This window comes from Pristiophorus japonicus, chromosome 21, assembly GCF_044704955.1.
Source record: "Pristiophorus japonicus isolate sPriJap1 chromosome 21, sPriJap1.hap1, whole genome shotgun sequence".
In the NCBI taxonomy this organism is placed as follows: Eukaryota; Metazoa; Chordata; class Chondrichthyes; family Pristiophoridae; genus Pristiophorus; species Pristiophorus japonicus.
In genome coordinates this window covers 19,126,352-19,151,665 of record NC_091997.1, presented here as the reverse complement: position 1 = coordinate 19,151,665, position 25,314 = coordinate 19,126,352, and the positions used below count along the sequence as shown (strand labels likewise).

The 25,314-nt window shown below is 43.7% G+C and overlaps 1 protein-coding gene across 2 annotated transcripts in view; it reads right to left on the bottom strand.

Annotated features, from left to right (window-relative positions):
* Positions 1-25,314, bottom strand: part of LOC139233850 (glucocorticoid-induced transcript 1 protein-like) — a 63,060-nt gene that overhangs the window by 14,035 nt on the left and 23,711 nt on the right. For both annotated transcript variants that reach the window (XM_070864445.1, XM_070864446.1), the window contains exon 3: positions 8,417-8,506. In XM_070864445.1, coding sequence (XP_070720546.1) covers positions 8,417-8,506 — 90 coding nt within the window. The remainder of the gene's footprint in view (positions 1-8,416; positions 8,507-25,314) is intronic.

The following is a 25,314-nucleotide window of genomic DNA, read 5'->3' as shown; positions in this document are numbered from 1 at the left end:
TGGTTTAATGTCTCAGCTGAAAGGTGGCACCCTCAGACAGTGAAGCATTTCCTCAGTTCTGCACTGGGGCCTGAACCTTTGACCTGGTGACTCAGAGGCGAGAGTGCTACTACTCAGCCTTGGCCAACACCTATGGCACTTCTCTTGATTTGTGTACAAGCCAAGTATGTGTCTCACTCGGGCACATCTTCCCAGCTGTCCTTGCATACATTGCTCAAGATCTGACTGTTCGCCCACTTGTTGAACAAACAAATAGAACTGTGCTTGAATCCTGCCAAATATGAAATAAATTTGGAACAGGGTTCCTAGTGGCAATAATCCACAGCACAATGAAGGGAGGCACAGTAAAAATTGCCAAACACTAGAGAAGCCATATGGAGATGACTGATGTAAAAAAAGTTAACATGTGCAGATGATGAGGAAATGCTTGACGTGAGCATTCTCCCTAAACAGTCAATAGGAATTACTGTTCAAACAAATTCCATCACATATGGCAATTGTTCAGTAAACAGGTTCCTTCTTTTGGAGAAACCTTGGATTCCTCAAGCCAAATTAGACATTTTTATTGAGTGACTGTGTTGGCATTAGAGGGAGGGAGCAGAATTAGAGGTCAGAACCAACATTTGAACCCCAAGTACTGCTCATCAACTCCAACTTAGTCCCTTCAATTTCTTTTATTGAATGGATAAATACAACTTGAATTTGAGAGGTTTTGGTGCATTCTCTGCCAGGTGTGTGGACTGCATGCTTTGGATGTGATACTGTTGAGAATTTGAAAGATAGTTCCAGTTGATTACCACAAAATTTGATTTTTAGTGTGCAAATCACAACCAAAAATCCTTGCATATAAATTGTTTACCAATCTAAATTACTTCATTACACTTCCTCAAAATTGTATTTCCTTCCAGAATAGTCCTACCATCTTTCTATTACAACACTGCACCACATATGGGCCCCAAGTTTCCACATAATTTGCTCCTGATTTTTAGGTGCAACTGGTGGAGAACGGAATATCTTAGAAATCGGAATTCTCCACATTTAAGTTTTCTGCAGTTCTAATCAGGTAGAACAGTTTCACTTTTGAACAGAATTTTTTTTTCCCCAAAAGGGGGCGCGTCGGGTCACTGACGCCTGATTTGAAAGTTTCCAGTGAAAACATACTCCAAACTAACTTAGAATGGAGCAAGTGAAAATTTTTGTAGGCTTGAAAAAACCTTGTCTACACATTAAAAAAATCAGGCGCAGGTTACAAATTAGGCGTTGGGAACGAGGTGGGGGGGGGGGGGGGGGGGGGAAAGGAAGTCATTAAATTCTACAATAAATCGTTATACTTATACAAATAAATTCAACCTGAATAAAAATTTATAAGCAAAGAAAAGATTAAATAAACCATGTTCCTACCTGTGTGAAAGTGCTTCAGGCAGCGGTTTGCCGTCGGGACCGACCGACGGCAGGGGGAGAAAGCTGGAAGAAGCCTCAGTGCTGATCATGGAAGGGCAATGTGGTTTTATTAAAAAATGTAAAAAATTGAACAGCTACAAAGAATTTGAATAGTCTCAAATCACAGTCTATCTTTAATTACAGAATGCACTCCCTCACACACAGAAATATCAAGAAAATTAAAATGCAAGCCTTTGCAAGGGTTCAATAAACAAATTTTCACTTTTTCTGCAGCACTTTTTAAAATGGCCAAGTGCCAATGTTTCCTTCACACTGCGCGTGTGTGAACGCTCCAACGCGCACGCGCAGGGTTGCCGGCACCAAAAAAACTCAGTTAAATTGTACCCGCCCCCTCCTACTTACAAAATCGGCGCGAGTGGTAGGCTCCGCCCCGTGCGCTGCGCCAAGCAGACATCGAGCTGCAAGGCGCTCGAGAATACCGCGTTTTTTTTCAGGCGCCGTTTTCGGCGCGAAAAACGGGCGCCCAGCTTGGAGGGGCGCCTGTTTTGCCGCGTGTGGAAACTTGGGGCCATAGGGCCCAAGTTTCGGCCTCAGTTGCTCCTAATTTTTTGGAGCAACTGGTGTAGAACGGAGTATCTTAGAAATTCAAATTCTCGGCATTTAGTTTGCTCCAGTTCTAGTCAGTTAGAACAGTTTCACTTTGGAACAGAATTTTCTCTTTTTCAAAGTTTCGGTAGTGAAAACTTACTCCAAACTAACTTAGAATGGAGTAAGTGAAGATTTTTGTACGCTCGAAAAAAACCTTGTCTATACTTTAGAAAATCAGGCGTAGGTTACAAATCAGGCGTAGGGAATGGGGAGGTTTAAAGTTTTAAAAAGTGAAGTTTACAAACATTAAACACTTCAGTTTTACAAATAAAGATCCATCATCAATAATAAATGATAAAAACATCAATAAATCAATCAATTGACAGATTAGGAAAAGGGGAGGTGCAACGAGACCTGGGTGTCATGGAAGGATGGCATGCAGGTACAGCAGGCGATTAAGAAAGCAAACGACATGTTGGCCTTCATAGCGAGGGGATTTGAGTACAGGGGCAGGGAGGTGTTGCTACAGTTGTACAGGGCCTTGGTGAGGCCACAGCTGGAGTATTGTGTACAGTTTTGGTCTCCTAACTTGAGGAAGGACATTCTTGCTATTGAGGGAGTGCAGCGAATGTTCACCAGACTGATTCCCAGGATGGCAGGACTGACCTATCAAGAAAGACTGGATCAACTGGGCTTGTATTCACTGGAGTTCAGAAGAATGAGAGGGGACCTCATAGAAACTTTTAAAATTCTGATGGGTTTAGACAGGTTAGATGCAGGAAGAATGTTCCCAATGTTGGGGAAGTCCAGAACCAGGGGTCACAGTCTAAGGGTAAGGGGTAAGCCATTTAGGACCGAGATGAGGAGAAACTTCACCGAGAGTGGTGAACCTGTGGAATTCTCTACCACAGAAAGTTGTTGAGGCCAATTCACTAAATATATTCAAAAAGGAGTTAGATGAAGTCCTTGCTACTCGGGGGATCAAGGGGTATGGCGAGAAAGCAGGAATGGGGTACTGAAGTTGCATGTTCAGCCATGAACTCAGAATGGCGGTGCAGGCTAGAAGGGCCGAATGGCCTACTCCTGCACCTATTTTCTATGTTTCTAACCAATAAATCAATCAAAAAAAACAATAAATAATTTTTTTTTTTTAAATCAATAAAACATTTTCTACTTACCGACTGCCGCACGGGGAGCCCTCCAACAGCGTGCTGGGATGCCCCCCCAGTGTGTCTCTATCTCTCTCAGTGTGGGGAGGAGGCGGCGGCGGAGGCGGAGGAGGAGGAGAAAGGAGAAAGGAGAAAGGAGAAGGAGAAAGGAGAAGGAGAAAGGGGGAGGAGGAGGAGGAGAAAGGAGAAGGGGAGGAGGAGAAAGGAGAAGGGGAGGAGGAGAAAGGAGAAGGGGAGGAGGAGAAAGGAGAAGGGGAGGAGGAGAAAGGAGAAGGGGAGGAGGAGAAAGGAGAAGGGGAGGAGGAGAAAGGAGAAGGGGAGGAGGAGAAAGGAGAAGGGGAGGAGGAGAAAGGAGAAGGGGAGGAGGAGAAAGGAGAAGGGGAGGAGGAGAAAGGAGAAGGGGAGGAGGAGAAAGGAGAAGGGGAGGAGGAGAAAGGAGAAGGGGAGGAGGAGAAAGGAGAAGGGGAGGAGGAGAAAGGAGAAGGGGGAGGAGGAGAAAGGAGAAGGGGAGGAGGAGAAAGGAGAAGGGGAGGAGGAGAAAGGAGAAGGGGAGGAGGAGAAAGGAGAAGGGGGAGGAGGAGAAAGGAGAAGGGGAGGAGGAGGAGGAGGAGAAAGGAGAAAGGAGAAGGGGGAGGAGAAAGGAGAAAGGAGAAGGGGGGAGGAGAAAGGAGAAAGGAGAAGGGGGGAGGAGGAGGAGGAGAAAGGAGAAGGGGGGAGGAGGAGGAGGAGAAAGGAGAAAGGAGAAGGGGGAGGAGGAGGAGGAGGGAGAAAGGAGAAGGGGGGGAGGAGGAGGAGGAGAAAGGAGAAGGGGGGAGGAGGAGGAGGAGAAAGGAGAAGGGGGGGAGGAGGAGGAGGAGAAAGGGAAGGGGAGGAGGAGGAGCAGGAGAAAGGAGAAAGGAGAAGGGGGAGGAGGAGCAGGAGAAAGGAGAAAGGAGGAAAGGAGAAGGGGGAGGAGGAGGAGAAAGGAGAAAGGAGAAAGGAGAAGGGGGAGGAGGAGAAAGGAGAAAGGAGAAGGGGGGAGGAGAAAGGAGAAAGGAGAAGGGGGGGAGGAGAAAGGAGAAAGGAGAAGGGGGGGAGGAGAAAGGAGAAAGGAGAAGGGGGGGAGGAGAAAGGAGAAAGGAGAAGGGGGGGAGGAGGAAAGGAGAAAGGAGAAGGGGGGGAGGAGAAAGGAGAAAGGAGAAGGGGGGAGGGAGGAAGAAAGGAGAAAGGGGGGGGAGGAGGAAGGAGAAAGGAGAAGGGGGGGAGGAGGAGGAGGGAGAAAGGAGAAGGGGGAGGAGGAGGAGGAGGAGAAAGGAGAAGGGGGAGGAGGGAGGAGGAGGAAGGAGAAGGGGGAGGAGGGAGGAGGAGAAAGGAGAAGGGGGGAGGAGAAAGGAGAAGGGGGGAGGAGGAGAAAGGAGAAGGGGGGAGGAGGAGAAAGGAGAAGGGGGAGGAGGAGAAAGGAGAAGGGGGGAGGAGGAGAAAGGAGAAGGGGGGAGGAGGAGAAAGGAGAAGGGGGGAGGAGGAGAAAGGAGAAGGGGGAGGAGGAGAAAGGAGAAGGGGGGAGGAGGAGAAAGGAGAAGGGGGGAGGAGGAGAAAGGAGAAGGGGGGAGGAGGAGAAAGGAGAAGGGGGGAGGAGGAGAAAGGAGAAGGGGGGAGGAGGAGAAAGGAGAAGGGGGGAGGAGGAGAAAGGAGAAGGGGGGAGGAGGAGAAAGGAGAAGGGGGGAGGAGGAGGAGGAGAAGGGGGGGGGAGGAGGAGAAAGGAGAAGGGGGGAGGAGGAGGAGAAGGAGAAGGGGGGGGGGAGGAGGAGAAAGGAGAAGGGGGGGGAGGAGGAGAAAGGAGAAGGGGGGGAGGAGGAGAAAGGAGAAGGGGGGGAGGAGGAGAAAGGAGAAGGGGGGGAGGAGGAGAAAGGAGAAGGGGGGGAGGAGGAGAAAGGAGAAGGGGGGGAGGAGGAGAAAGGAGAAGGGGGGAGGAGGAGAAAGGAGAAGGGGGGGAGGAGGAGAAAGGAGAAGGGGGGGAGGAGGAGAAAGGAGAAGGGGGGGAGGAGGAGAAAGGAGAAGGGGGGGAGGAGGAGAAAGGAGAAGGGGGGGAGGAGGAGAAAGGAGAAGGGGGGGAGGAGGAGAAAGGAGAAGGGGGGAGGAGGAGAAAGGAGAAGGGAGGAGGAGAAAGGAGAAGGGGGAGGAGGAGAAAGGAGAAGGGGGAGGAGGAGAAAGGAGAAGGGAGAAGGGGGGGAGGGGAGGCAGGGCCCGTCCTCCACCAGATTTACAGGTAGGTGGCTTGGGGGGGGGGGGGGGGGCAGAGGGAGGTCGGTTTGGGTCGGAGGGAGGGAGGGAGGGAGGCGGAGGGGGTGGGGGAAGAGCGCGGGTCGGGTCGGGGGTGGTGGTGGTGGGAGGGAGGGAGAGGGAGGTCAGGTCGGGTGGTGGGAGGGAGAGGGAGGTCAGGTCGGGTGATGGGAGGTCGGGTCCAGTCCGGGGTGGGAGCAGGAGTCCAGTCTGGGGTGGAAGCAGGAGTCGAGCCGGGAGGAAGCAGGAGCTGGGCGTGGGGGGGCAGCCTTATGCACGCAGCCCCAGTGAGGCCATTCAGCAAGGGCTAGGGGCTGCATGCTTCGGGCCCCTCCCACACTGTTTTGGGTGCCTGGAGCTACTGCACATGCGCGCCCACTGTAGCACGCATGTGCAGAGGTTCCAGCACTGTTTTCAGCACAGGGACCTAGCTCCGCCCCCAACTGCTCGTGCTGCGCCACGCCCAACTCAAGAGGACCAGCAGGGAGCCAGAAAATCTACGTTTTTTTTAGGCGCACTTTGTGGCGCGAAAAACGGGTGTCCAGGTGCGCCGTTCTAGGCGCAGCCCGAAACTTGGGCCCATAATTCCCCAACAGATGCATCCTTACTCAATCCTCCTGCATATCCAGGCACTAGTGTACATAACTACAGTCACATCTCTCCTCCATTGGAGAAGTATTTAGCAACCGTTTGCCATAAATGCTCTAGGCAGCATAAATAAACTTGCATTTGTGTAGCACCTGATCACAAATCTCAAACATTACAATGAGTTGCCTAAAAGTGCAGTCACACTTCTGTAGAGCTTGCTTTCAAAGCAGAATTCTGGCTCAACTCCATGGGTTTCCAGTCACTGCTGGGAAGCAGTTTCTGAAATCAATTCACAGTCCTGCAAATGTGTGAAGCACCACATTTATTAATCTCAAGGGAAAGGGGGAAAAAAAAAACCTGTCAGTTAGCTCACCATGCAGCAGGTATGGATATCAGTCACGAGCAACCCACAGACTAATTGCTGCAGTAAGAGACTCCCAACAGGAAATATTTTTGGGATGTAGGTGATAAAACAGTCATTACAGGAACAGACCTCATGGGCGTAGAAAATTTGAACCAAGACAGATGGTAACAACCAATTGGAAGTCAAGCCAAAGTTCCCCATTGTTCATGTTGTCCCTGCTGTTTTAAGCAACATTATTCCACATAGGTTTGCAAAACAGACATGCTACTGAACAGTACTATCTAGCATGTTTAATGGATTCCTGGTGAAGAGATTTGCCAAAAAAAGTATTTAATGCATTATGATCAGCTCCATGTAGTGTAAAATCACATTGCTGCACTGCAGTAAGCTTAAAGGGGATGCGTGTCCAAGGTCTGTCATTCAGAACTCTCAAATCAAACAGCTCCACAGTGAAGCTGCAAGCAGAGGGCAAGTAAATTGGTTGCAGTCACCCCAGACGACTCAAACATAACCAATTGCTTAACTAAAACAGGCAAGTTTCCCTTTTGGCTTGGAGTAGCATAGGGCTACGATAAAAACAAAACCCAACTCTTCACCCACAAAATTGAAATTATATTGTGGCCAGTGTACTAATAGAGAAACACCACATTACATCACACTGCAGTGGAACACAAAATAGGCTCACATACAGCCAGCTGGGATCACTTGGTGATTCAATAAGAACCCTGAAGGATTTAATCCTGCCCAACCCGAAGATTCCGAGTGCAACCATGTACCTGAGTATCCAGAGATTAACTAGGCTTCAAACATAGGAGTCCCTCATCAGTGAGGCTTAGTTGACTTACAAACTAAGAGTTCCTGATTTTCACCACACTGGGATTAAAAGGGGTGCCCCGTGGCCCTCTAATACACTGGATGAGCCAGTTCATTTGTCAGCTGTGGCTCAGTTGGTAGCACCCTCACCTCTGAGCCAGATGGTTGTGGGTTCAAGACCCACTCCAGGAACTTGAGCACATTAGTCCAGGGTGACACTAGTGCAGTGCTGAGTGAGTGGGGTGCTGCACTGTTGGAGGTGCTGTGTTTCAGGTGAGATGTTAAACAGAGGCCCCATCTGCTCTCAGGTGAACGTAAAAGATCCCATAGCATTATTTCGAAGAGCAGGGGAGTTACCCAGCCAATACTTATCCCTCAAATCAACATAACAGATTATCTAATTATGTTTCTTGGACCTTGCTGTGCACAAATTGGCTGTCGCGTTTCCTACATTACAACAGTGATTACACTTCAAAAAGTACTTCATTGGCTGTAAAGCATTTTGGGACGTCCTGTCGTCATGAAAAATGCTATATAAATGCAAGTCTTTCTTTTCTTTTTTTTTTTAAATATAAAAAGAGGTCAGCCAGAACTGAACACTGCACCACAACACTAATAGAATAGCCTTTTTTGCAGGATTAGATTCAGTACAACCTCGGAGGTCCTAGTCTCAGTTATTTCAGAGAATTACACGGCATGCCTGCGCCAGCTTTTTAAAGAGCTATCCAATTAGTCCCACTCTCCTGCTATTTCTCCATAGCATGCAAATATTTATTTTTCAAATATTTATCCAATTCCCTTTCGAGTGTTACTATTTAGCCTGCTTCCACCACCCTTTCAGGCAATGCATAACTCACGAAAAAATAATTCTCATTTCCTCTCTGGTTCTATTGCCAAGTAACCTAAATCTGTGTCCTCTGGTTACTTACCCTCCTCCCAGTGAAAACAGTTTCTCATTATTAACTCAGTCAAAACCCCTCAATTTTGAACACCTATTAAACCTCCCCTTAACCTTCTCTGCTTGGAGAACAATCCCACCTTTTCTATTCTCTCCACATAACTGCAACCTCTCCAAGGCTATTTTTACCCAACCCATTTCTAATTATTTGAGCTGGTATATTCATTATTTAGGTCAAGTGTTGCGGCATGTGCAGACAGATGATAAAAGACATTTAACCAACGGTGACCAGCAGTCCCACAGCGAGAGCAGCATCGACGAGAGTGCATGTCTCACCTCTTTCAGCTGGTCCGCACTGCCCCATGACGCAGAACGTTTGTGAGAGTTTCTCCTTTTCAGTCCAACCTCATGCCAGGTGCTAGGAGTCTGAAAGCACAAAGAAACAGTTCAATTCAATTATTCTGCTTGCTGGTTAAAATGGAAAGAAAAATTGGCATTTAATAAATACAAGGCTAATTCATTTAAACAGTCTGCCAGACCAGACACTGAAAAAATACTACGCATACCTATACTACTAGACATTCAAGAGCAAAAGCTGCATTAAATTCCATAGGGAATTTTTTATTTCAAGGTAAAATAGTCTCCATAGTACAAAAGCTACAACACAAATGCAATCCTGCCAACTCAAATTCCATTACTATGTTGGCCATTTGCAATCTCAACACATCATCAAGAACAAAAAGGGGTTTGCCAGGTTATAGTTCATATGCTCATTCTGACCCACCCGACTACCACGAGTTCTGCACGAGTGAAACAGAAATAGTTTATTTTTAAAAAGTACACCCATAGGCTTCATACAATGGATAATAGGGGATGGAGGAACTCCAATATACACAATAGTTTGAAGCTCCTGTGGGATCTTTTATTTTTTTAAAAAGTGTTTGGAATTTCCAGGTATAGCTCATACGCTGCATCTAAGGAAAGGTGGTTTGTATCTTGACATTAAAAAATATACAAATCCCCAATATAGGGATTGGAATCAACGCTTCCTATAAGCTACGCGGCCACGCAGCCCTCTTCCAGTCCCGCACAGCGCAGGACCGACTTTTGCAGTGTTAAAGATGGCGCATATGCAAAACTGTGAATGGGCCGTGCACCCAAAATAAAATGGAGAACATTGATTGGAATCCTCTGAAGGGGGCAAGTGATTTGGTGCAGTGCAATTTTGCCCATAATGTCCTGGAAACAGTGACCATGTTGATTTGAGATCAGAGCAACAGATTTTCTGGAAATGAGAAAAAAAACTTCAAAGCAGTTTGTCCAGCTGATAGGCATGCAAGTCAGAAATTTGAATTCATTATGTTTTTGCAAGCACTGGCCATGTCTTAGATGAATGTTTAATTTTGAAGTAACTGGTGCAATCTATTAGCCTGGATTTTGTGGTAGAAATAAATGGAGACTGTCAGCCCTCACCATTAAGGTGTAAATGAGAACAACTTCTGGTGACGGTACCTGGGCAATTAAACACAGAAAACAGGAAGCTGCTTTCCAAGATACCCTCCTCCAGAAGCTTTGCTGTAACAGTATCGCCCCGTCAATGTTCCGTCTAATTTTTCCTCATACACAATTCCTTTAACTGGCTTCGATGCCCATTCAAATTTACGCGCACGCAGTTTCTTTCACTTATAAGAGTGCGTGGCCTGTGCAGACAGTCATGGCTGTGCAGGTTAGTGGGAACGCTGCTCCCCGTGAGACTCGGCATTGTAATACATGGCCGGGCGTGAAGTTGCTGTTACTTACCCAGGAGTCCCAACCACAAAAGTTAGGATTTGTCCATTTAAGTCTAAGTGAATTTTTAACGGTGTGATAAGTCTGAATTACTGCTAAACAACCTCTCTGGCACTGAAAAGTAACTTTTACAAGTGTGGAGTCTCAGATTTTAATACCATTCAAGATTGTAAAAATTTAAAGTATTTTTGAAAACAATATCTCTTGCAATCCTATCTTTCCTTCTCTTTCACTTTCTGTACATTTTAAACTGAATTAACTATTTTAACTTACATTTCCTGGTTTAGACTCTGCGTGCCTCAGTAAGAATTCATCAATCTGATTGAATAAGGCAAGCAATGGTGTCTCCTTAACCACATAAGTCCCAGATCCCTTAGAAGGCACTGCGCTGTTTGGATTTCTAATTACCGCAACTTCTAGTGCAAAAGCCCATTAGAAAGTCTGGACAAAGGAAAGTGTGATGAACAGCAAGCATCATTTGTTCGCCACTGACCACAAGTATGGGCCATTATGTGCAACCTTTATGCATTCATCTGGTTGAACAAAATGGTAACACCTTTACAACCACAAATAAATGTAAAACTTTATTGCATTTCAATTCACACTGCAACCAAAAAGCTTCAAGTACCTTGCGAAATACACCAATATTAAATGGAGTCAATATCTTTCATGCAAGCATCAATCGTGTGAAAAGACCAGATTATAAACACTCAAAGGTGAGCAGGAACATACCTGTCTTTCTTATTCATGCATCATCAAAAGGTTTGGTGGGCAAAGAATATTTTATATTAAAACTTTCTGAAACTGTAAAGAAGTCTAGGTTTTATGCATTATATTATTGTCCATTACACTGCAAAGATGCGAAAGATTAAAATCTTGGGGTGGAGGAGTAGAAAGAGAGAAAAGAGATGAGATATAAGGTTGCAATACAACAGTCAAGTTCCTGCAACTTTGGACTTGCTTTATATTGCAATTTTCTCTCCCATTTTGTGTACTTTGTAACAAGATAGGAATGAAACTGAAAACACACCTGTGGAAAGGTAAACCAAATCCAGGATAGTGTTTAGTGATATCTAATACCAGTACAGTAGTACAGACATCAGGACACCATTTAATTTGGCAATTGCAGAATGTTTGTTTTTGGTGAATGTTTAATCACACAAACAATTATGGAAATTAATCCTTTAAAGCAGAGGTTCCCAAACAAATAGCTAGTTATCGGAGGTGCTGGATTGGTCCAGAGTTCCAACATTGGGGGCGATCACTCGGGTTTGCTTATCAGAGATTGGCCAGAACTACCAGGAAAGCATGGAGATCGGCAAGCAGCTGATCCGCATGGTGATGGCAGCAATGGGGGGGGTGGGGGGGGGGGGGGTGCACCGGTACAGTAAGTACCTCCCATTCAAACTGTCAGGCAGTACTCCTTGATACCGACCTCAAATGAAGGTTAAATTTGAACACATTGAGATTTGAGATTTGAGGTTTGATAAGTATTAGCTCTCAAAGGCTGTTTAAATGCAGTTGCAATCTAACTGATTAAACATTTAATTTGTACTCTTCATTTCTGATCAACGTTCACCAAAAGTTTACAACTATATTTTGTAACATACAAATGTTTCCACCCTTGCTGGGCTGTGGATAATGGAAGTCCTGTAGTATTTTGTCTGGTGGTCATTCATTGCATGTGAAGGGTTAGGGTGTACACACCCAATTTTGTTGCACTAAAATCCTGATGCTCTGGAGCAAAATTATATTTTGCAAGCCTGCGTTTCCTTGCATCATGTGGCAATAAAGCAAAGCATTTGTTTGTAAAACCATTTCCAATCAAATCCACCAAAAAAAAATTAGTAATTCTTTCTCATCACCAAGTATATATACACAGGTAAGTTTTGTGGGGGTTGGGGGGGGGGGGGGTGGTGATGTTTGTGTGTTAGTCTCTTCCCTTTATATTTGTCTCTCCTTACTGACCCCACATTCACTGGTGTCTTTCCTTCAGTGCCACTCAAGATCTCACCTAGTTGGGGGCACAGGTTCAAAACCACCAGCGAACCTCATCTTACTCAGACAAATGTTATCACGTGTTCTTTTATGTTCAAGTTTATTCAGTAGTGGTATGGTGCTATTTATGTATCTTTCGGTTTTAAGCAATAGTTGCGTTAGCCAAGAACATACAATCCTCTTATTTTATGCAAAAACATTTAGAAAAGGGATTTTGGGGAAGCGGGGGGGGGGGGGGGGGTGAAAGAGAGAAAGCATGTGGGGTATGAATCTCCAAAAGGGGAAGACTCGAAGAGAAACGTTTGGGAACATCGGCTTTAATGCTTTCACATCCTTGCACTAGCCATGCAATAATGTCTCTTGCCCCAGCTTCTGCTCATGCCCCTCCCCTCCAGAATATACAAGGCCTTATTCGTACTTTGTCTCAAAGATATGGTGCCAAAAATGCAATAGATCTAGCAAGTCATAAAACAAGCATCTAGCAGTCAAGGTCAAATAATTGAGATGTAGTAGATCTTAACCTGCAGAAAAATGAGGAAATAGACAACATAGCACACCAAGCGTGCTACCAAAGAGCTAAATAATCAGGTCAGAAGCGATAACCCCAATACAACAGCCAGTTTGGAGAACACACACCAAAACAGAGTAATTAAAGTGAAAAGACATTAATAAAAAGCATGCAAATTGCTTCATGTAGATACTTCTTTTGAAAAGCCACAAATTTAAACAAAGGCAGTGAAGTTAGGCCACATCTGGTTCGCCACCTGCAACAGCAGATCCTGCCGACCTTGCAATTTTTAGCAGCCAGTTAACTACAGTACATCCCAGCAGAAGGCCCTGTCCCTCAAATTAGGGGCTCAGAGTTATGATCACCTTTGCTTATCAGATCTAGAAAAAACACCATGAAGCATTGCATTCAGAAATAATCCCTCCCACAAAATGGATCATCCATCCAAGGCCAACTACTGGAGTATCCCCAACTACCACAGGAAAAGGCAGCAGCTGACAAATACAATGTATTAAAAGAATAGAAACAGGCCATTATGCTCCACACGAGCTTCCTCTCAATTTTTAACCCCATCAATATATCATATTCCATTCTCCCTCATGTGCTTATCTAGCTTCCCCTTAAATGCATCTACGCTACTCACCTCAACTACTCCTTGTGGTAGCAAGTTCCACATTCTAACCATTCTCTAGGTAAAGAAGTTTCTCCTGAATTCCCTATTTGATTTATTGTGACCATTTTATATTTATGGCCCCCAGTTCTGGTCTCATCCACAAGTGGAAACATCTCTATATCTACCCTAACAAATCTTTCATAATCTTAAAAGCCTTGATCAGGTCACCCCTCAGCTTTCTCTGAGAAAAAAAGAGATCCAGCCTGTTCCATCTTTCCTGGAAGGTAGAACCTCTGTTCTAGTATCATCCTATTAAAAAATATTTTTGCACCTTCTCCAGTGCCTCTATGTCCTTTTTATAATATGGAGAACAGAACTGCACAGTGGTCCAAGTGTGGTCTAACCAAGGTTCTATACAAGTTTAACAACTTCACTTTTCAATTCCAACCTTTCTGGAAATTAACCCCAGTGCTTTGATTGCTTCTTTTTTTTTTAAAATGGCTTTATTAACCTATTTTGTGATTCATGTATCTGTACCCCCAGATCCCACTATTCCTCAATCCCATTTGGACACATTTACCAAGGAGTATGCGACCTCATTCTTCCTACCAAAAATGTACTACCTCACACGTGTCTATACTGAATTTAATTTGCCATTTTTACTCGCTTTTTCCCTTAAAGTACAAATAAAGTACTGGGGACAAATTTGCAGCACATCTGTAGAAGAAACTGTGGTCCGTCCACACAAAGCTATGCACCAATATAAGCAGCTTTGCTTTAGTCTCAAGTTACCCATATAGATTGGCTTACTTGAGAGCAGGGCTATCCAAAGTGTATATTTACATGTATGCGAATATGCAGTTGAGAATTCCTAGGGTGGATACTCCAGACAAACGAGGCGGTTGGTCAGGGTTTAAATGCCCAACACACTTGTTGCAAGCACGTTAAGTTCACCAGTTGAAAGCTGTCTTCTGGTTGATCCCCATTTTCCTGGACAGAGCACACCAAAGTCGACTTTGCAGAAATTCATTTGAAACCACCTCAAGAACCATGCACCTGGCAATAGTTATGCTTGAAAAGCTATGTTCTCCTTAGAGCAGAGGGGAGATTTGCTAGGTGTTCAAAATCATGGAGTCTAGACAATGGAGAGAGAGAGAGAAATTGTTCCCATTGGCGGAAGAGTGCCGGGAGCATCGAGAACCAGAGGACACAGATTTAAGGTGATTAGCAGAAAAACCAAAGGCGACATGAAGAAAAACATTTTTTACGCAGCAAGTGGTTATGATCTGGAATGCACTGGCTGAAAGGGTGGTGCAGGCAGATTCAATTGTGACTTTCAAATGGAAGTTTGACAAATACCCGAAGGAAAACAATTTGTAGGGCTACAGGGAAAGAGCAGGAGAGTGGGACTAGCTGAAGTGCTCTGCAAGAGCGCCAGCATGGGCTCAATGGGCCACATGGCCTCCTTCTGTGCTGTAACCATTCTATGATAAGCCCCTGTGTGCTTGTGGTATGCTGGAATACAAATGTTCCATGAACAAGTTCAAGCTTAAGTGAAGTAAAGATTCTGTGCCTAGAGACATCCAAGCAGAGACCCCTGATGGCACATCTTGTATGGTCTCCAGGGACAGTTTCTCTCATCTGCTGAGCAATGTCAGCTCCCTAAAATGCTGTTGGATTTTGCAACATTATTGAGGAATCACAGATGAGCCGCTTGTCCAAGTAAAGGGAGCACAGGAAATACTACAGTCTGAGGGGGGGGGGGGGGGCAGGAAACTACACCAAAGTTATAGGGCTCAAGTTTCCACATGATTTGCGCCTGATTTTTTTTTTTGGAGCAACTGGTGGAGAACAGACTATCTTACAAATCGCAATTCTCCACATTTTTTTTTCTGCAGTTCTAGTCAGGTAGAACAGTTCTACTTTGGAACAGAATTTTTTCTTCAAAAGGGGGCGTGTCCAGCCACTGACACCTGATTTGAAAGTTTCCACAGTGAAAACGTACTCCAAACTAAGTTAGAATGGAGCAAGAAGATTTTTGTAGAACTGAAAAAACCTGTTCTACACATTAAAAAATCAGGCGCAGGTTACAAATTAGGCGTCCAGAACGAGGTGGGGGGGGGGGAAGGGAAGCCATTAAATTCTACAATAAATCCTTATTTATACTTCTACAAATAAATCCAACCTGAATAAACATTTATAAGCAAAGAAAAGATTAAATAAACCATCTTCCTACCTGTGTGAAAGTGGTTCAGGCAGAGAATGCTGCAGTCTGCCTGAGGCGCCCGTTCTTTCCGGGGGGGGGGGGAGAAGGAGTAGGAGGAGGAGCCCGTTCTTTCCCGCCCAGGGGAGCGGGGGGGGGGGGAGAACAGTGAGAAGGCTGCAAGTGCGAATGTGCTTTTATTTTTTTTTTAAATTTCAAAAATTAAACAGCTACAAAGAACTACAAAAATGGCCGAGTGCCAATGTTTTTTTTCACACTGAGCATGCGCGAACGCTCCAATGCGCACGCGCAGCGTTGCTGGCAGGAAAAAAACTAATTTAAATAGTACCCGCCCCCTCCCACTTACAAAATCGGCGCGAGTGTAGGCTTCGCCCCCCTGGGCACCACGCCAGGCAGACAAGGAGCTGCAGAATGCTCCAGAATCGCGATTTTTTTTTTTTTTTTTTTTTTTTTAAAGGCGCGAAAAACGGGCGCCCAGCTCGGAGGGGCGCTCGTTTATCGTGTGGAAACTTGGGCCCTAGAAACTGATGTCAAGCCACAAACATAAACCAAGTAAGATCTCTTCCTACATTTGAATTTCAGCTGCTAATGTTCATCACAGCAAGAAAGCAGGCAGAAACATCTACAGCTGCTAAGCTGCCTCCGGGCACTTTGTGGTATTTCAGAACCCACCATCTTTGGGGAACAGGAAAATCACTGACTCACTTGCAAGTTTTCTGGTCTAAAACAAACATTTATAAGTCCTCAGACAATAAAATCCCCCCCGCCCCCCAACACACACCCCAACTCAAATCTCTCAAAGAACTTCCAATGGTCCCAACATGCCAGAAAATGGAATGAAAGCTACTTCCTGGTTTGCATTCAAAACCAAATTGCAGAACTGCAGCAGTTAATAAATTACATCTCTGTCCAGAAGATCTGAAATCCTTTTAATTGTATTGCAATGTTACATTTTAAAGTATAGTTTCTTCTTGCTCAAGTTTCAGAATTGCCTGCAAAAGCAAACAAAAAGTACATGAACCACAAAAGATGTCCTGACTTTAAAGGATGTGGGCAACATGTGAGCTTGCCTACATTTATAAATCAACACTGGTTAAATAAAGTAGGCCATTTAACAGTCACCTCTAACGCCCTGATAATGCACAGTAACATTTTCACAAGTCAATTCAGCATTACTTGATGCATGCAGTCCAACTCTTCAGAAACAGCAATGACCAGTTAAACAGTTTGCAGTATTTTTTGCTGGTAGAATAAGGATGACTGACCACAACTGCAGGCAAACTCCATGGGGGTGATTTTAATTCAACCGCCAAAACTGATGGGCCATTGATTTACCGGCCAACCTTCTTCCATTTTAACCTGCTCTTCTGAGCAAGCAGCAAAGCACCTGCCTGAAGCCAGTGGGACCCTTCTTTAAACATGCAGATCAGAGATCGGTACATCATTGGACCCAACTGCAATTGTAACTCTGGCCTGAGCTGGGAAGCTAGTGCAGGAAGAGGATCTAGGACCAGAAAAGGCCATAGAATCATAGAATGATTACAGTGCAGGAGGCTGCCATTCAGCCAGTTGAGCCTATGCTGGCTCTCTGCAAGAGCACTTCAGCGAGACTCCCTCCTCCTCCTCCCACCCTTTCCCTGTAGCCCTGCAAATCTTTTCCTTCAGGTACTTTTCCAATTCCCTTTTGAAAGCTGTGACTGAGCCCATCTCCACCACCCTTTCAGACAGTGCATTCCAGATCCTAACTGCTCGCTGCATAAAAAAGTTTTTCCTCAGGTCACCTTTGGTTCTTCTGTCAATCATCTTAAATTTGTGTCCTCTGGTTATTCAAGGTTAAGTTTTTGACACTTTCCTGCAGGTCTGGGAGGGCAGTCACCCTTTGATGCTGGTTACAGGTCTCTTGCCACTCAAACCTCTTCTCCCAATGAGCCAGCTGCAACTACCCACCAGTTTCTTGCAGGCTGCTGACCGGGAGTTAAAATTGACAAGGCTGCACACTGCCTTGGTGGGAGTATTTGGTGCTCACCCTGCCTGAATACTGCTTCCAGTTAAAATTTTCTTGCTTATGCAAATACCATTTATGGGATCAACAATCACAAACAGGCTGACGGGATCCTAGTTGAAATCCTCATCCAAAGGATCGTACTTTTGACAATACTGCATTCCCTCAGGATTATACCAGAATGCCAGCCTATATTGAACTCAACTTGATGGAGATTGGTGCGTCTAGTGTGAAACCCAAGTTCTATTGTTCTAGGACCAACCAATAAATCACAACAAAAGTGAAGTTTTGCAGCATTTTTAATTCTCACGCAAGGTTTTCCATGCGTCTCTTGATTTGGTGACATTTCATCTTTAACAAATGCCAGAGATTTGCGATCACTATCCCGGATTGTGTATTGCAAATGACATTTACTGCGAATAAGTCATGTCAAAGATTTTGTATAGAAAAGGAACTGTGTCCACCAAATGTAGCCCACAGAAGTTTTTAAATAATGTTAAACTACTGCATCAAACATTTACAATACTGTGATAATAAATGCATCATGGGATAGCTTAGTTCAACTCAAGTGTAGGAAAATAAACGACATTAAACAGATGGTCCAGATCCTACCTGATCTAATAACCCTATTCTTAATTATGGTAGGTAGCTCTAGTTTTGGAAAGGGGATATGAAAGATCTAGTCTATAAAGTTAAGTTTTAATTAAAGCCATTTAAAGTACATAAAATGGGAATTATGTTTGAAAATATTTTTCAACTCGTTACACAATTTAGAGCAATGCAATATTTTCAACACAATGAATTTTTCCCCAAATTAGAAGTTTTTAAAAAAAAAGATTGCTGTGATTTTATAATCTTTCCTCCCTCATTAAAGTTCCTGTGTCTAGATCATTCAACTAATCCAATATGGGAGGCATCAATAATGTACATCCTTGATGTGGCTTGCTACAAAGTATCGATACTGCTAAGATCTGAGATTTGAACAGCTGAGATGGGTGTGGAGAAAGGACTGAAAAGACAGACCAAATTCATACTGAAAATAGTTTTATTTCCCCAATGTTATCCAATATTAAACTAAATATGCTACATTTATAGCTTTTAAAATTAGGAACTAAAACAGATCACTATTTTCCATGCAATAACTGCCACCTGTCATAATGCATTTTGTATAAGGGTACTGCATCATACAGTACATTAAAATGGAAAATACAGCTCTTGGGGAAATGCATACAATATTAAAGCACAAACAGAAAGACTTCCTTTATCTCCTTGCTCAAATTATTTGTATGTTTGAATGAACACAGACAAATTTGATCTAAAAACAAGATGTTTTAAAAGCCAAATTGTTATGTACCTTCCAGCCCTCATCTATTGGGTGGTGAATAGATTTTTGAAATTCAGCGCATCCATCTGCCTCCCTTTGATCAACCTTGAGAGCTGAAACAAAGCCAACTGAAGCATATTGTACCACCCAAGGCTTGAGAAACCAGTCACTTAAGGTTGACTATGGAGAAAAATGAGAAACCAGTTATAAAGTCTAGTATAGTGGTAATCAAGACTGTACTGAGCATTAAAATGAAAAAATCAAGGAATGGTAGAGTATTGAAATAAGTGGCTTTTTTTTTTTATTTAGCAAGTTCTCTGCAACAAGACCCTCAACTCGGCCAAGTATTTGTTCAGTAACTACTGCTAGACTAATCTTTTCGGAACATACAGATTAGAATCTATTGGTAGGAATAAGACAAGATGGTCTTCCAACATAAGAACATAATAGGAACAGAAGTAGGCCATACAGCCCCTCGAGCTTGCTCTGCCATTCAATAAGATAATGGCTGATCTGATCATGGACTCAGCTCCACTTCCCTGCCTGCTCCCCATAACCCCTTATCACTCAAGAAACTGTCTATTTCTGTCTTAAATTTATTCTATGTTCCAGCTTCCACAGCTGAGGCAGCGAATTCCACAGATTTACAACCCTCAAAAGAAATTTCTCCTCATCTCAGAATAAGGGGCAACCCATTTAAAACTATCATGCCCTCTCGTTCTAGTCTTCCCCCATCAGTGGAAACATCCTCTCTGCATCTACCTTGTCAAGCCCCCTCAATCTTATAAGTTTTGATATCACCTCTCATTCTTCTGAATTCCAATGAGTAGAAGCCCAACCTTCCCTCATGTCAACCCCCTCATCGCCAGAATCAACATAGTGAACTTTCTCTGAACTGCCTCCAAAGCATGCATATCCTTTCGTAAATATGGAAACCAAAATTGCACGCAGTATTCCAAGTGTGGCCTCACCAATACCTTATATAGCTGTAGTAAGACTTCCCTGCTTTTATACTCTATCCCCTTTGCAACGAAGGCCAAGATACCATTGGCCTTCCTGATCACTTGCTGGACCTGCATACTATCCTTGCGTCTCATGCACAAGTACCCCCAGGTCCTGCTGTACTGCGGCACTTTGCAATCTTCCTCCATTTAAATAACTTGCTCTTCGATTTTTTTTTCTGTCAAAGTGCATGACCTCACACTTTCCAACATTATACCCCATGTGCCAAATTTTTGCCCACTCACTTAGCTGTTTAAGTCCTTTTGCAGATTGCGTGTGCCCTCCTCACACATTGCTGACGATATGAAGATGCAAGGAAAAGCAAACTTGGCTACATTACGACTTGGAAGGAGGGACTGAGTGCTAGATTGTAAAAAGTTGGGGTCCCAGCACTGATCCCTGTGGCACCCCACTAGTTACTGGTTGCCAACCAGAGAATGAACCTTTTATCCCAACACTGTCTTCTGTTCATGTTATCATGTTCCAGAAGGACAAGTCAGAGTTGGTAGTACTTTGGAAAAGTACACCTAATACTCATTTCTCCAACATGTGGAGGTGGTCATAAAAGCAAGATTGATCAGTCTGAGTTTGCATTGTCGCTACACAGACCAAGCCATCTGACCAGCTTTGTTTAATGGAGTCTTAAGAATTGTGGAGGACAAGGGGGGAGGGGCAAAGTAGAGGGAAGGGCACAATCATGGCTCAAGTTTGTGCGTTTTCATCCTCATGGCAGTGAATATTTTTTGAAACCTAATGCTTCTTTAACAAAAGACAAAGTGGAAAAACAGGCTTCTATTTTACTTATTTAAAAAAGGCTCTGGTGTACAGGTCCGAAGTTTTCAGAGTTCATTTAAGACAGTCCAGTTCAAAACCAGACAGATAGGAATCACAATGAGGACAGGCATGGTTCTAGCCCATGATTCATAGTTAGTTCTGGATTATTGTACACGAGTTTGAGAAAGTATGTTTTAAATCAATATTCAATACAAGGTCATCAATTTTCTTTTTATTGATCAGCCCACTGTCTAATATGGGGAGACCCATGACCATTTTTAAGTTCTCCAGATCAAGCTGAGAAACCACATCCCACCTGTAGAGTTTGTCTGATGGAGTGTACATTTTCCCTTCTACAAACATTTAGCCAAGTCTAGAGCACTTTAGGTGCAGGTTCAGAGCCAACAATGCACAAAAGGTGTACTGCAAGAGTCTACTAGCTAAAACCACAGAGCTTACTAGAGCAGAGCACTTAGAAGCTTCCCACTGCTTATTCTTCAGGCAAAATCATGCTGCTCATTGGGACCTGACCAGCAACTGGAACATAGCAAGAAGAATATCTACTCTTCCAGGTTCCATTAATAAGCCAGGCTTGCTGATCAATGATATTCTGGGCCTGACTACCTCAGGTATTGGACTACCATGGAGGGCTGTTTGGGTTCCAAATTGGATTAAAGTGTATACAACCCCACAAAGCATCAGATTTCTAATAATCTGAAACAAACAAGGTCACATGACATAACCCAAAAGATGATCAGAGTGTGCCTTTAGTAACCACTATGAATAATCATTCTATATTGGTCATCTACCAGTCACTACTGTTGGCTGCCTGCAACCACTACCTATATATTCAAAACCATGAAGGTTACTGCAACAGCATTTTCTTGTTTTGTTTTCCGTTAAGAAGAATCGGCACTAACCACACGTTAACAGGTCGTCTCTATCATCAAAATACAAATGACTCACTACTGCTAAATAGACGTCCACATTTTACCTCAAAGCAGATCAAACATGAAACTGTAGACGATTTATTGTGCATGGCCTGTGGAATTCAAGCAGCTCTCAATACTCAGGTCAAGTCCTGAACTTCTTCTGTATTGTCTGCTTAATGTAGTAATATGGACCTGCCTGATTCAGTTATCAGTTTACCATGGGGGTGGGTGGGGACTTGATCCCACAATGCATACAAGTCCCAAATTTCTAATACGAACACAAACACGATACACCAAGTGAAGTGGATTTCAGAATAGCAAGTGTGAAATCTTTATGTCTATTTGCGCTGTGAAATACACTGAGCAGCACCATTACAGACTTCATTCCACATCATATGCGGAGGTTTTTTCAGGTAGTGGAAGTAGTTTAGTAACTGAAATATGATGCACTCTGCCGTGTTGAATGGTATATTTCCATTTAGTTTTTGCACTTCAGCATTGTTTTTAAAGTGCTCTTTAATGCATTTTGAATTATTCTTAACACAAGAACCAGTGATAGCCCTTGAGCGTCAGATCTGGAAACAGCATGAGCTACACCATACAAGGATGGTGCACTGGTGGCTAAAGGGCTATCACTCGTTCTTCTGGTGTTAAGAACAATTCAAAATGCATTAAAGAGAATCACAAGTAGAAAATACAATTTTAAAAACAATGCTGAAGTGCAAAAGCTAAATGGAAATATACCATTCAACACTGCAGAGTGAATCATATTTCAGTTACTAAACTACTTCCAAAGCCACCTGAAAAAACCTCAGCCTTTACAAGAAAAAGTCCTTACAAGATGGGTTACAATGGCAGCACCCTCCCCATCGCCAAAAATCAAGTGTCCTGCAACAAGATACAAAACCTGGCTAAGTGAATGAGACATCCTTGAGGAACTGAAAGTACAGAATGTTCACCATCTTTTGTAGAGCTCCATTTCACAACATGTTCTTCAACCCAGGGACTGACACCATTTGTACAGGAAGTGAAACAGCAGGACATCCTGTTTTGTTACTCAAGTTCTACAGGTGCTCTAAATATACATACCAACTAGGTGTGATCAAATGCCAATGCAGGAATTAAGGTCACATTAAAACTGGCCAATGTAAACAGGTAATGCAGAACATTCTAAATAGCAATTTGCTGGAATGTTTCTCAGTTTCTTGCTGGAACTCCAACAGCACATTATAAACATGGTTTGCCAGCAACAGCACAAGGTTACCAACTGCCAAAACCTTAATTCATTAAGATTCAAGTTGACCTAGACTTAACTCCCAACTTGGGCTAGGTCTTGAACCAAGGTTTAGAAACTGATTCATAGGCATCACACCTGGCTCCAGCACATCAACATACCCTCACCTCCCTTCTGTAGTCAGGTATTAGGCCACCTTATCATTGTTTACCAAAATCAAGACAGACTTGCTTCCACTCAAAGATGAGCTCTCAGGTGGCTACACAGTCCAATGCAGGAATTATAGTCTCTTAACAGGTGGGGCAGACAGTGGTTGAAGGACAGGGTGGGTAAGAGCCTGCTTTGCCACACACATCTTCCACTGCGCTTGGTTTCTGCATGCTCTCAGTGACAAGACTATGTGCTCAGCATCCTCCCAGATGATCTTCCTCCACTTAGGGCAGTCTGCAGCATCAGACTGCAGTCCAACTTTCAGATGAGCTGTTAAACTGCATCTTCTTATCTGTTCAGATGGCTGTTTTAAAAAAACTACAATGGCAGTTTCCCCCCCAAAAAAACCCAAGTTCTGTGTGCGCTAGAGAGTCCCCATCTAAACAGATTAAACTAGTCATTCATCTCATTGCTGTTTGTGGGGCCTTGTGGTGCAGTGTTTGCTTACAAAGCCAGTGCGTACTCTTCAGAAGTATTTAATTGGCTCCGAGTGTCCTGAGGACATGAAATGTGCTATGTAAACAAGACTTTTTTCTTCCAAGGAGACTAGGGAAACTCAGCATAATCAGCTAGCTCTATCAAAGAAACAGATCTCCTTGAGTAGCCTCACTAACAGGCAAGGTTTGTTTGTTGTCCTGGCAGGAGGAAGGAATAAGGTTAAACTGCTGAGGTTGAAAATACCACATTTCCAGATTCATGAATTGCTGGGCTCCAAAAAAACTTCTATAAACATATTATTTGGTTCCAAAAACACCCACTGAATGCAAGTTGTACCTAGAGACTGGTCAGTGCCAAGTTTAGTTCCAATTCTGCAACTTGCCAGCAAGGAACATTTGTCTTGCTCAGAGCTACTAAAGTAAGGTGTCCCAACACAGAATAATAAATATATTCAACCCATCCAAGTCACAATGAAGTCCAAACCAAAAAGAGAAGCTTTTGCACAAGCATCTCAATCCCCTAGGTAATTAATAACCTTGACTCTGGAATTCTCTCCTTAAGCATCTGCACCTCACTCTCCCCCTTTAAATGCTCATTAAAACCTCTGACCAAGCTTTTGTTCATTTGTCCCAATATCGCATGTGGCGCTGTCAAATTGTGTTTGATAATGTTCCTGTGATGCACCTTGGGATACTTGACTATCTATATAAATGCAAATTGTTGTACCTAGATTAGAAATTCAGGAAAGAAAAATATTGCAATGTGAAGTCTATCCAATCCTTGCCATGTACATTGTCAATCCAGTACTCCAGTTAAAATTGATCACCTTTAAATTAGAAAGGTATCATACCATGATATTCAAGATGGATGAATTTTAAATGGCCAAAATGCAAGCATGCAGTAAACGCAATAAAATAAAAGCATGGCGATTAACACACTGTACTTCTATATTACAACTTTGAACACGACTGTTATTGCTCTCGTAGAAAATTACATTCTTTGCCTCCATATATTCTAATCACATGGTGACAGGTTATTATTTAGGAAACCATGCAGATTGACATTATTGCAAAGGAGTGCACAAGTAGCGGAATGCATTATCTAAGAGCAAGCCCACCAGCAATGCACATCTCTTGCTTTAAAAAGATGCAGCTATACTAGAGGATAGTGTTCATCCAAGCTTTGTTGTTGGCAAACCAATGCAGTTGGGGAGTGGGGGTGGGGGAAGAAAAAAAGGATCTTTCAGATTCAGTTTCCTGGCTGAATTAACACTTGATCAAACCATCTACATCTTTCTTTCCATTATTGACTCAACAATGAAGATGGAATTTGAATCCATCTTGAATGGGCCAATTTTATCAGTTATAAATGCCAAAAGCATCATATTGTACTAGGAGTCTCAAGCAGCACATACCCTTCAACATTGGTGGGGTTACAGATGCTACTTGGTAATAAAACATGCCTTAAATTTTCCTAGCCATCCATTGCAGTATGAAAAATTCTATACAACTGTCCTAAACCGTTACCAACCATAGAATGATAATGCCATTCAGCCAATCGTGCCTGTGCTGGCTGAAAGCAACACTTCATTGTTCATTTAAATTACAGGTGCTCGCATGCATAAACTATATAAATAAATCGTTGTTCTCCTTTAGAATCTCGTGTTCCTTTGGTGATGTCTGCAGCATTCAACCACTTGGAATGCTAGAAAATGGTGACTTACCAATCTTGGCTCAGCAAATGCAGACCACTTCACCTGTATCATTGGAAGAGACATTGGGGCTAAAATTGCCCCTTTCTATAAGGCCCGTGGCCACCTAAAAGCAGCGGTCGGTGCAGAATAGTCGCGGAGGAGGGGCCACCATTTCGAATACTACCCTCCTTCAGTTTGAGTGGTGTAGGGGACCACCCTGCCCGGTTTCCCGCTACGTCACGCACTTACTGACCCCTTACCAACTGGCGGTGACTCCTTTCTGAAATTTTCCCACGGGAAATTGTCCCTTTCAAATATTGCCCAGCAGGAGCAGCACTACCGCCAGTTGGTGCCACTGACCGCTTTTACTGCCGGTCCCCTTTGTGGCTGGACAGCATGGCTTCCCTTAAAGGGGGAGGTGGCACTGCCAGCGACTCCATTTTAATTTGTCAGCAAACTGCCAGGTCAGGCCGCCAATTATGCCCGCAGATTCA